Here is a 12,409-nt window from a genome sequence, read left to right on the forward strand (position 1 = left end):
TTATGTAACAAAATTAGTCAAATCCAGTCAAAAGTCAGATTTAAATTAGACTATACCAAATCTATATTATAACACAGTTAAATATAATAAAAACAGCAGGGCTTAAAACCAGTACCTATTTTAGGAAGTCCAGCTAATTCCATCAACCCACTTCCTGAGCAGGCATCAGGCAACAGGGAACTTTATAAATAGGTATTTTCATACTTAAATATTCAAGTCTTTTAGATTTTGGAATTAACAATAAATGCCAAACTCCACTGTTAAAAAATGTAATTATAATAAAATAGCTTTCAACATTAAATATTTGTTAGCTGCTTCTCTATTTAAAACTAAGCTTATTCAGGGTGTTTTTTTATTTTTTATCTCAGTGGATATCCAGTCGCTGACCCAACTGGTTGGAGGTGGGGTTTAAATCCCACTGCAACTTTGAACGTGTCCTGAGGGCCACGGCCTGTCCTTGAGCGAGTCACGTGTTGGGTGACACTCTCTTTGGCAATCCCAGAAATGACCCCCCCAGAAACTAAGCCTTTTATAGCAATTCTGCCTCTCCCATAAACAAACACATTCCCTAATCCTATTTGATGAGACAATATCTTAATGATACCTGGTGTGGCCTCTTTGCCCTCTAAAGAGAGGTCTGTCCTCAGTCATCATAATCACCCACAATGCTACTTTTGAAAGAAGACAGTCTATATGAAGTAAAACGGGTTTTTGACAACTGGTCATCTCATCTGCTGTCTGAAAACTTTCTCAGGAGGTGGATTCCAAGTACATCTTAAATTTAGACTCAGTTGACCGGGTTTTTATGTCTTTGAGCTTGTCCCATTGCAGTTTGAATGTGCTAATCTGTTGTGTTGGTCACTCAGACTGGATGGTGCGTTTAGTGCAATATAGTGGCTAGCCTTTGGAGCCCATTAAATCCAAAGGCTGTTTTTCCTGCTGAGTCTCACCAGGCCGTGACAGGGCCGGAGAGGGCTGCGAGGGGAAACAAATAGCCCAACTCATCCCGGCCATAAAGCAGCTCGCACCACAACCCAATAAGGGTCTGACGCTGATGAATGTGACCGGGGACGGAAAGGCGACCCTGGCCAGTTTCCACCAGAAATGAAACCACAGGGATATAAAATAGGTTATTATGGTCACACAGTGACAGGCAGACACACAGAGGGGCAGAGATGGATAGACAAAAAAGGTGACAACAAAAAATTAAAGGTATGATTATGTCTACTAAGACTAAGGATAGGTAAATTGAGAAATGGCAACACAAGGAAATGCATTCTGCATCTCTGATTGAGGGGTTAAAAATCCTCAAGGGGAGCAAAGCCTCAACAAAAAACTGCATTGCCTTGTGATCCAAATAAATACTCAGAGGCCACCAGGCTTAATTTCATCGCAGACTCTTAATAGATATGAAGTGTTTAGAAGAGTTGTGTTTAGCACTTCACAGAATAAATTTAAATAGACTAATGTCTTTAAGAACCAAATTTTCTAATTTCTCTTTTTATTTTCTCGCGGCTTATACCATCTAAGTACAAACACCCATCCATATATCATCTTCTTATTGTCACATTTCCTACCATAGCCTTCAGGATGGCCTGATGACCATTTACAGCAGTTACTTGGAGAAAGGCAGGATGCTAGCTGCCCTGTATTTATCACCAGAAATATTACTTTAATGGTTTGGAAATATATATTCTCAAGATGTCTTAATGATCAGTTGATTACTTGAGACATTCAAAATACTCTATATGTATCATAAGCAATAAAAACCAGTAATAGAAAATATTGGTCTCTGTAATATTGTTGTTCAAACAACTTAAAGAATGCTTAAAAAACTCTGAAATGTTGACTCACTTTTCATTTTGTTTTAGTTTATCCTAGGTCATCCAAACCCTCAATGTAACCGGATTAACATACAGTAGGTGACTGTCCATTTTTGCATTTAATTTAATGGGGATGTTCTAATGTAGAACTGGGAATCTGCCGATATCAAATAAAAATCTGATTCTACATTAAAGCTAGTAAATTAATTAAATGCATTTACTTAAAAATGATACGTTTTAAAGCTTATTATTGTTCTTATATTTTTGTTTCTTAATTATGAATAGCTGAAAAATATTAAAAACAAACTCTAGTCTTTGTAGAAGGACTGAAAAACATAACTGTTTTTGTTTTTAAGATCTAGGCAAGTATCAGGGTTCTGGGTACTTCTGATATCTATAGTAAAGTTGCATTGAACAATGACCAGAACAATGCAATTAAAAGTAATCATAGCCTCTCATCTGTCTGTAGTTGTAGTACTGATTACAATGCAAAAGTATGATTTGTGAACAGATTTAAAAAAAAAATACTATATACTGTAAGCTTAAGCAATGTAGTCAAACAACTGATTCATGCTAGGGCCAATCTCATTAGATGATTACTGTTAATTACAAAAACATCCAAGAAGTAAGGACTCACTGGCAGAGGCATAGGTGGAGTAACTGGGGAAGGAAGGCTGCGAGCTGGTGACTGATTCTGCCTTGGTGGTGGGGATGGCTGCGGGTGTCCAGAGGTGGAGGAGCAGGTGGAACCTGGAGATGGTACTGAGGTATGCTGCTGGCTGGGTGGAGTCATGTGATGCTGGGGTGGTAGCTGGTTCTGGGTGTGGGAGTGAGTCTGTTGGTGATGATGCTGCTGCTGCTGTTGCTGCTGCTGGTGGTGCTGCTGCATTTGCTGGAGCTGCTGCAGGTGCTGGAGCTGGGAGTTCAGTGTTGAGGTAGCTGTTAATGAAAAGACAGCTGATTGATTTGTGTGTCAGATCCTAAATTTCACGCATATAGCACAACAAACTCAAATCAGCTTTCACTGACAACCTGAAAACAAGTGTTTTAGCACATAAAAAAGAAGCTCTCATTATTTGAAGTACATTCCAACACCTCAGAGAGAAATATATGCACATGTGGAGGTGTGGGTGGCAAAAGGTGGACAGTGAGAGACACATGTAAATTGCATGGAGTCACAACAAGGTCCTCCAGGGTTCTTAGCCTGCATGAGAGCCAGTGAATTTAATTTAGCAAGCTATTCAGCCTGACTGATATAACTTCTCTCTCTGGAGCCATAAGTCATCATTGTTATATGGACAATGACATAATCTTTGGTTTAATGGCTTAAAACCACATAAGAAAAAAGACATCCATCTTTACACTAACATCGAAAATAAACCCATTAACTAATTGGATCCAATAATAGCGTTTCAGGAAAACGAATTTATAAGATACTTTGAATGTTTATGTAGTTTCAAAAATAAGCCAGCTCTAATCGTTTTAAACAGCTCCACGAATCCGGAACATCACCGAAAACCCATAAGTTCATAGAAAATATAAGATAGATGTTCTTTATGCCCCAAAAGCTAATTTTCAGACATACTGTTTTTTGTTTTTTTTTAAATGTAGCCTAATAACAAAATTAATCGAAGTTCAATAAAAACATAGTTTATATGCATAAAATCTGAACATCAATTTGTTTATGTCACTGGTTTTCAAAAGCCTCTGTCAGATTTTTGAAAGCTTTAAAAATATTGAGCATAAGGGCAAGGCTAGAGATTTTTTTATTTATTTCGAGTTAAGTCGTAACATTAAGAGAATAAAGTCGTAAAATTACGAGAATTAAGTCGCAACAAGAATAGTCATAAAATTACTGGAATTAAGTCATAACATTACGAGAATGAAGTTGTAAACTTACGACAATAAAGTTGTAACATTACGAAAATAAAATCAGAATATTATGAGAATAAAGTCCTAATATTACAAGAATAAAGTTGTATTTGATGACAACTCTTACAAGAAGCACTTTCTTCCCTAAAATGAGGAATGTCGAGCATCATGTGAAGTTATACTTTAGCATCAGTTTGACAATTTAGAAAATCTTTTAGCACACCAGCATCAAATTGGGCAGGATGTCATAGTGGACTGAGGTTGCTGTTTGGTGGAAATGGTCATATGCTGGTCAGAGCTCGAAGCTTTCCTGAAACGGGTTGTGGTATGATAACTTCATTCTCATTATTTTTCAACTTTATTCTAATATTATGACTTTATTCTCGTAATATCACGACTTAAGTCTTGTAATATTATAACTAATAATAATACAACAAAAACAAAAATCTCTAGCCTGGCTCTAATACTCCGTCATATGCCCTATGGTGTTCAGAAAATGACTGAAACAAGATTTCCAGACAATAAGAGCTTGGATAAGAGCAGATGAAAAATCCATCATTCAGTTTCTTTCTTATCTTATCTCTTTAACCTGCAATTTCTTTAAATATTACCAATAAAATGTCTATGATTACACTTAGCTCTCTTGAAAAGTGGACAGTTTTACCCAATTTTTAACTAGAAGAATGTCTTTTGTAAAGTTTATGCCTGATTTATCCCTACATGAGTTGGATCCAGTGACCGATACGCCATTAATGTTTTTTAAGTAGTTGGAACATCTAAAATCAGTGCAACCTACCAGACTGAAGGCCTACAAGGCTTACAATGCAACAACAAAAACAAAAAAAACAACAAACCAATATATCAAGGACCTAAGGGTCTTTCACTGACATTTCTTACAATTTAAAAAATGTAAACCTTTTTAATCTACACATTTTTAATTTATTTTCCTCTTTGCTTTTTGTGCTCTTTGTATTGCCTAAATATTGGAAAAAATAAGAATAAAAATTAAGCATCAAAATATAGTTATGAAAGGTCTTAAAGTGCCCTGGTTAAACAATAAAAGAATAACAAAATAGAAAGAAAGTTATTAGTTGAACTTTATTGGTGGAAATTATCCATCCACAATCAGAAACAGGTCTTACAGTTTACTTTTAGTATAAGACAGAGCAGGAACAGTGGCTCTGAAAAATGCCTCTTACGATCCTCAGATAAATGCAGCCTTGACACTGCATAGTCAAGATTGCATACATACAGAATCAATGTACGTTAATAATTTAAGTTAGCTTGTCTCATAAAAGATGAATAAAACATCAGAGCAGACATGTCTTTGATTAGTGGGGTCACTTCTATTCCAGGACAGGGGTGGATGAACATTTGATGAAGATCAGATCCCTCCTCAATCTGCAGAAGCTCAGTTGAAGGAAGCCGGCATCTCTCGGCCAGTAAACAGCACACTTTTATATTTCTTCTACCTCCTGACACATTGACACCTCTCTCACACCCCCACCATGAATTATATATCAACTGTGCGAACGGCATGAGTCCAATTCTCGCTTGAAACGTTGGGCCAAGTTGTCTTGTGAGTGCTGAGCCCCTGACAGGACCCGCTCTCTTCCTCTGCAACTTCACAACGACAAAATGTTGAGACCCCCATTTAAAGATAGAATGAAAGAGAACAAAGATGTAGAAAACAAAAGGGGAGCAAAATGAGATCTCTGTCATAAAATTATTGAAACCAGACGAAGATCAAAGACGATTGAAGAATTTCCTGCGGCACCAACCATTACGCTGAGGAACAAGAGGCACAACAAAAGAATATGAAGCAAAAGAAAACAAATACAGAGGGAATATGGAAGAAGCCCCATGTGGCCTTATTATCAGGGCTACACTGCAGGTAACTATATTCTTTAACAGCAGTGCTTTATAAATTCTGTCATCTTGTTAAGACTGTCAGGACCACTGACCCTCTGCTCCTTTCTAACTGGCCAACTGGCATTCTAAAGCTCATTCCTTTAACTGCAGCCGTCTGATTGCTCTGCTTGAGCACATAATCCAAACGGCTTGTCTCAGCTAATTGTTTGTGCTTCTTCCTCCAGCAGACACAGAGCTGAAAGTTGGAGCTGCGCTTGTAATGGAGAGAGGCCAAGAGGATGCTGTGTTCCTATAGTGCTCATTATATCTCCCACTGCCTCTTTGTTGCGTTTCATATTCACTTGTCTGCTGCACTATGCGGGACTCTTCCACCTAGTCATCACGCCTGAGGTGGTGGAGGAGCGAGGGATTCTTTTTTTGCTGTTGTCACTGCTTGCCATATTAAATGTTTGTAATGAGGACAGGGTGAGATTGCGCCACTTAGTGATCAGGTACATCCTGAACTGTTACTTTTTCTGCATAATTTATATGTTTAACAACCAGCTTAGAAATCCACACAGAGAAGTGTAAGGCCGCCAAACTTGCTACTTTGAAAAACTGTCAGCTATCTCTCTTTTACTTTTTTTTTTTTTTTTTCTTGTAGTGCCACAGAAGAAATCAACTGTTATCTTTGACTGTCCTGGCCCTGGGTTCTGAAGTGCTGTAGGACGAAAGAGACTGATAATCAGAGGTGGTAAGGCTAGGTCAAAGCTGGCTCGTTCGTCAGACAAAATGCTATTTTTAGTTTTTCTGTGTGGCTGAGAAGTTGGATGGTGGAGATGGGGGGGCTTTCTCATTACAAGCACTATCTCAGTATCCTGGCCAACCATCCTGGTACAGTGCCTTACTCTCTGGGATTCATTTAAGCTCTGCTCTTTGTTTTACTTGCAGTGAATTACATTTCTGTTCTTAATCTTCTAGAAGCTGTGATTTAATAAGTGGGCATATCTGCATATGAATGTAAGTAGTATTAGCTTAAACTTTCAAAGTAGGGCATAAATAATGTATATAATGTTTATTAATGCAGAATCTTTGAAAACAAATTAAAATTAATTTCCAAGCCGCTTGTATCGTAGTTCTCTTCTTTTTTATAGTTATCAAGCATAGTACTGAAGGCTATGCTAATTGATCTAACTATGTTTGGCAACAACAGACAATTATTTTATTATGTTTTTGCTGCAACCACTGCCAAAAGCAAAGCTTTAGCATTTCAAGTGTCATCAACAGGGATTGGTCTTATGTCATAAATCCTCAATAGGTGCAGTTTAATTGTGTTGACATTTTCTTTTGAGGTTGAAATGTGCAAATTTGAAGAAGGAAAATTGATCAAAAAAGCAAATTGAAGTTTAAAAAGTCTGAGAATGCCCGTGAATTCGCAAATATAAATCCAGTATAACTATAATTTCTTTTCAGTGCCACCTGGGCAGCAATGCCACAGTTTGAGAAAAATTATACAGCCATTTTTGGAAACTATGTGGAAACGGTAGCAATATTTGCTATTAAGTATCTGGTATCAGTAGGCGTGTTTCCATTAGCCACCAAATTGCGCAAATTGTAATAACAATAAATTTGCTAAATGGAAACACTACAGTTTCGAAAAAACTCCTGTTTTTCGATAGACAGTTTTATGCTTCAATGAGGTGGATTTTAAGTCAAATCAAAATTGTTATATTTTGCAAAACTGCAAAGAAACACTTTTTTTTTTGCATCACACAAATCACAAGATCCTGCAATTGGTTCTTACTGCCATGAAGAAGAAGAAAAATTGTTGGAGGATGATGGTGCTCACTAGAGACGTGGCTTAAGTATGTGCTTAAATCCACCAGTGCCATGTTTTTTTTTTTAAGAGTTGTTGCATAGACAAATGTATTCACTTGCTATTTTAATTCAATTTCAGTTATTTAATGGAAACACAGCAATTGCAAAACTTTGCATTTTCTATTTTAGCATTATATCATAGCTCTGTGCACATTTGTAATGAAAATGCAGCCATGTACAAGCAAAACAAGTACAACTTGCTTTATTCCTTCTAATTAAGAGTCTCTACAGTGTGTGCGGGACCCTTCTACTAAATCTCAAACATTATAATGAATCTTTAAAAGATGGGTTTCATTTGAACACCATTGGAACTGTTTAAATATCAATAGTCTTCCTGTAGTGGATGTTCAATGCCACTGTTAATATGAAGACTGACTAAAATTTCATCTTAATAACATCAATACAAAAAGACTGACTGACTGAATGCACATATTCTATCACTTACATATTAAAAAAGGTCAGACAAAACTACAGTAGTATTTTATGATATATGTATAGATGAATGCTTTTTTAAAATAAAAATGATCAAAATAAGTTGTAACACATACCATAGGAGTTTCCCCCCCCCCTTATGCCATGTACTGAAATAGAATTTCACCAAGAGTGTGGAATTTATTTAAGTCTTATTTCTTTTAACCTTGTTTAAATGGAAAAATGAAGCATAAACTAATGAAAAATAAGTGCTATGAACATTAAAAGTCTTTCAGTGGTTGCCATCAAGCCTGTGAGGAAACATCAGGGTTGTGATGTCCGACCTACCCTTTATTTTTGGGAACTGTTCATGTCTAAACACAGCTCTCATTCTCTTATGAATGAAGGAAGAGGGGACAAACAAGCTGCCTATTACTGCTCTACCTCACGTTTCGCTGAGGAGTCCATAAAGCTGTGTCTCAATTGCCTTTTCAGTGAGTCACACTGATAATTACCCCACTGGAGATAAGGAGATTTAGACTCTATGCGATCTGGTAATTATGAAGCTGGTCAAAGGAAGGTCATTTTTTACTCTACGGAGTAGACTGGAGCAGTTGCACACTGATGAGAAAGGGAAAAATGTTTCTGCACTCATCTATTTTGCTCAGTGATAACTTTTGGAACAGAGGTCACTATATATAATATTAAAGATTATCTAAACCTTAGGTCCTTTTTTTGTAAACCTACTGGCCTTTGTTTCCAAAGTAGACAAGGTAGAAAAGGGGAAGAAGAGAGAGGGGTAAGACATGCAGCAAAGGTCTCTCTAGGTTTAGGACTCACATCAAACACTAAGGCCTCTGTACACTTGTCTTCCCCTGCGCCTAGTCCTTTAAGTCATAGTTTTTAATTCACAAACATACAAATATCTTACGCTTATGGTGAAAGAAAGACAATATTAATTTTCAGTCTGTGGCATGTGAACACTGCATAATACAATCAGCACAATCAAGCCACAGGTTTAAGACTGCAGCTGTATGAGTCAGATGTACCCTTAGTTTATCATTTTAGGTGATTCTATATCAGAATAATTTAGAAGCTCATTTAAGCATATCACCCTCATGCTGGCACAGCATTTTCAGGCTATTCTGTAAAAACACCAACTGGGATAAAGTATCTGGTGCTGTTGAGAAAAAAAAAAAATTCTAGCATCCAAAACTGATTAAGAGTAACACAGATGAAATCTGGTTTTATTGAGGTATTCTACTGTACCTTTAATCTAATGATAAATAACTCTGACTTTTTAATGGACAATGAATCCTGATTTGAAGGTATTTGAGGTAAAGGAATCATATTAAAAATTTTTGTTAATATGAATCAGTAGTAATGGTTCTAAAAAGAAAAATATCATTTAAAATTACCAGACAGAGAGCTATTAAAAGTTTAGTGTGATTAAAGTTACTGTATGCTAATAAACACTGTTCAATAATTATATTACACATACAAAAATATCATCAAAAATATTGTCTGCAATAATAGCTTAAATAAAGTTATTTCATAATTTTATAAATTTATACTTCTTAACTCCCCAGACAACTAAACTCTTAAATTGGAAGCCTTGAAAAGAGAGCTAAGAATAAATATGCGACTGGAAAAATGGCAATCTGCTTAAACTAAGGCAATTAACTCATTCTAAAAGAGGCGTTATGTTAATGCTATTATGTTAAGTTTTTACTGAAAAATATGTTTAAAATAGCCTTTTTATTTGACCTTTTACGACTTAAACATCGTTTGATGAGCAGACTGACACATCAGTAGTTCAGCACTGATACCTGCACAAGTATAAATCGTAAACGCAAATGTATGTTACACCATTCAGTTAATATCCTAACAAACACATGCAGGACATGTTCAGATGAAAAAGGGACACTATTTTTACTATTTTTGTGAAGGCACTTTGTCTCAAATGACATTTCACCAGATCTGGGCTTCATCAAATGCGAACAGTTACTGATGCATGTATGTACTTGGTACAGTATGTTTCTACTACAAGCTAAAAGACTCATCACACTTTTGTGGAAGTAGACAATTGATCCAAGCAAATGCTCAAGACTGTACCCCTGGCTGCAAAACATATCTCCAAAAAAGGAAAAGCAAGTTATTTGAAAAGATATAGAGGCCCCTCCGGATGTTTGTGGAAGGTGTGGAAAGAGGAAGAGCAAATGCTTTGATAAAAAGGAAAAGGCCAACTACGGACATGAATGACCAGATTAAGAATTTAGGAGGCAATACTCTCCACCAGTCTTGGTTATTAGCTCTTGTATATTTTAAAAATATGCAAATATATATCTAGGAGGATGCCTATTGTTCTTGTTGATTAGTTATATGATGTGCATGTCAAAATAAATACAAAATAAACAAAGATAATGATGAAAGGGTTGCATAAAATGACTGAGAGCTCAAAATGTATCATTAAACTCATTGATTATGTTTTAAAGATATAATTACTGAAACTAAGTCAAAAAAATTACATATTTATATACATTCATTTATAACATATTGTAAATAATTTATATTTGAATCAAAGCATATTTATATTTCTTGGTTTGTTGCTTAATAGTTATATACCATCTTGATTAACAGTTTTCATGTATTGATGATACGAATATAAAATAGAAAGTAAAAAGAAGTAATAAAAAGCCAGTGAAGGCAAACTTGTAACTAGTAAGATATATGCCTATATATGGAACTAAACCACTCACTGGTAGAGATTTATCGATAAGGCTTCCACTTTATATTGTTGGATGCAGGGCACTACCAAGCAGGGTTGTAGAATTCAGCTCTAAGATGAAGCATTTCAAAGAATGAAATCATCTCCATGGAGTTGTTACACATACAAGAAAATCCATGTGTACTTGATGATGTGACCCTTTTGGTGTTGCTCAACCTCTGTTATTGATTTCTAAAGCGTAGTCCCAGAAGCTCCGGAGGTTTCCTGACAGAGTTACAGGTGGGTCCCAAGCAATTTGCCTGGTTTTCTTTATAAATCCTGCTCCAGACAAAATAAAAAAAAATAAAAATATTGGTGTTTTTAAACTTACCGTATTTTCACGACTATAAGGCGCACTTAAACGTCTTTTTTTCCCCTAAAAATGTGCGGTGCGCCCTTTGGTGCGGTGCGCCCTATGTGTGTTGTAACTGCGACTTTTGAGACCACCTCATTGAGGAGATGATGAAAGAGTGGCTGAGGGAGGTGAATGTAAGGAGACCAGGTGTTTTTTTTCACTCATCACCATCGCTGTTAATATGTGACTCCATGCGTGCCCATCTCACAGCTGATGAGAAAAACATGGGGAAACAAATTAACGCTGTGCTCGCTGTTCAACCGCTCGACATCGGTGTGAACCGGACCCAGCAGGTGCAGCAGAAGCAGCGAGTTTACATGCAAAGTCAATGGTTGACGCGCGTATAGGCGCAGCAAAAGGTCCTGCAGCGCGTTTTGAGCAGCAGGCGCTGCGTCGGGAGCGATCTGACGCACCGCCAACGCGCTGCTGCTGCTCAGATGGAAAAATTGAAGTTTTGCTGCTGGACGCGCCGCATCAACCAATCAGAGAAGCTGATCTGGGAGCTGACAGCGAGACAGACACAGCGCTCTGATGACATGATATTAACGCAAAGAAAAGGGCTGGATGGATGAGGAGATGATGAAAGCGTGGCTGAGGGAGGTGTATGTGAGGAGAACAGGTGTTTTTTTCCACGCATCACCATCGCAGTTAATCTGTGACTCCATGCGTGCCCATCTCACAGCTGATGAGAAAAACATGGTGAATCAAATGGATGCTGTGCTCGCCGTTATCCCGGGAGGTCTGACAAAGGAACTTCAACCGCTCGACATCGGTGTGAAGCGGCCGTTCAAAGTAAGGCTGCGAGCGGCGTGGGAGCGATGGATGACAGACTGAGACCACAGTTTCAGGATAAGTGGAAGGCAGCGCCGGGCAAGTTACGCCACAGTTTGCGGATGGATTGTAGATGCTTGGACTAACGTGTCTGCTGGCTCTGTTGTTCAAGCTTTCGCAAAAGCCGGCATTATTTCTGAGGAGCCGCCCGGCACGGAAAGTGACTCTGACAGCGAAGAAGGGGAAATTGGCATGTCTGATTTAGCGCAGCTTTTTAATTCAGAAACAGAGGATGATGACTTTGATGGGTTTGATTAATACTTTGTAATAAATACATTAATAAAGCACAATCATACTCAGTTTTGCTCCCGCTCTATTTTTCTACCTGAACACTTAATTCAACAGCAGCCTCTGGGCGGGTCTCCTCCTCTTCACCGCGGCGGCTGGCAGGTGTTTTTTCATCTAAATAATCTAAATCTTGCAGCTATATTTGCTGTGATCAGTGGGAATAAAGTAGTTTTAATATGTTTTTAAGTGAGAAAGTCCACCTGAAAACTTCATAATTGCAGTCAGTTCATCCAGATTATCTATTTCTGTCGGAGGCGCTCAGACCCCCACATTCCAGCGGTGCACTGACAGCAGAAATCCCTTCATCAGCAGCCTCTAGGCTGGGCAGCCTCC

At 37.6% G+C, this 12,409-nt stretch overlaps 1 protein-coding gene across 3 annotated transcripts in view; it reads right to left on the reverse strand.

The window, feature by feature from the left end:
- pou6f2 (POU class 6 homeobox 2) overlaps positions 1-12,409 on the reverse strand; it is a 118,202-nt gene that overhangs the window by 46,605 nt on the left and 59,188 nt on the right. For all 3 annotated transcript variants that reach the window (XM_038297900.1, XM_038297898.1, XM_038297899.1), the window contains one exon: positions 2,461-2,762. In XM_038297900.1, coding sequence (XP_038153828.1) covers positions 2,461-2,762 — 302 coding nt within the window. The remainder of the gene's footprint in view (positions 1-2,460; positions 2,763-12,409) is intronic.

Source organism: Cyprinodon tularosa, unplaced genomic scaffold (genome assembly GCF_016077235.1).
Source record: "Cyprinodon tularosa strain WSP-4 unplaced genomic scaffold, ASM1607723v1 ctg4, whole genome shotgun sequence".
NCBI lineage: Eukaryota > Metazoa > Chordata > Actinopteri > Cyprinodontiformes > Cyprinodontidae > Cyprinodon > Cyprinodon tularosa.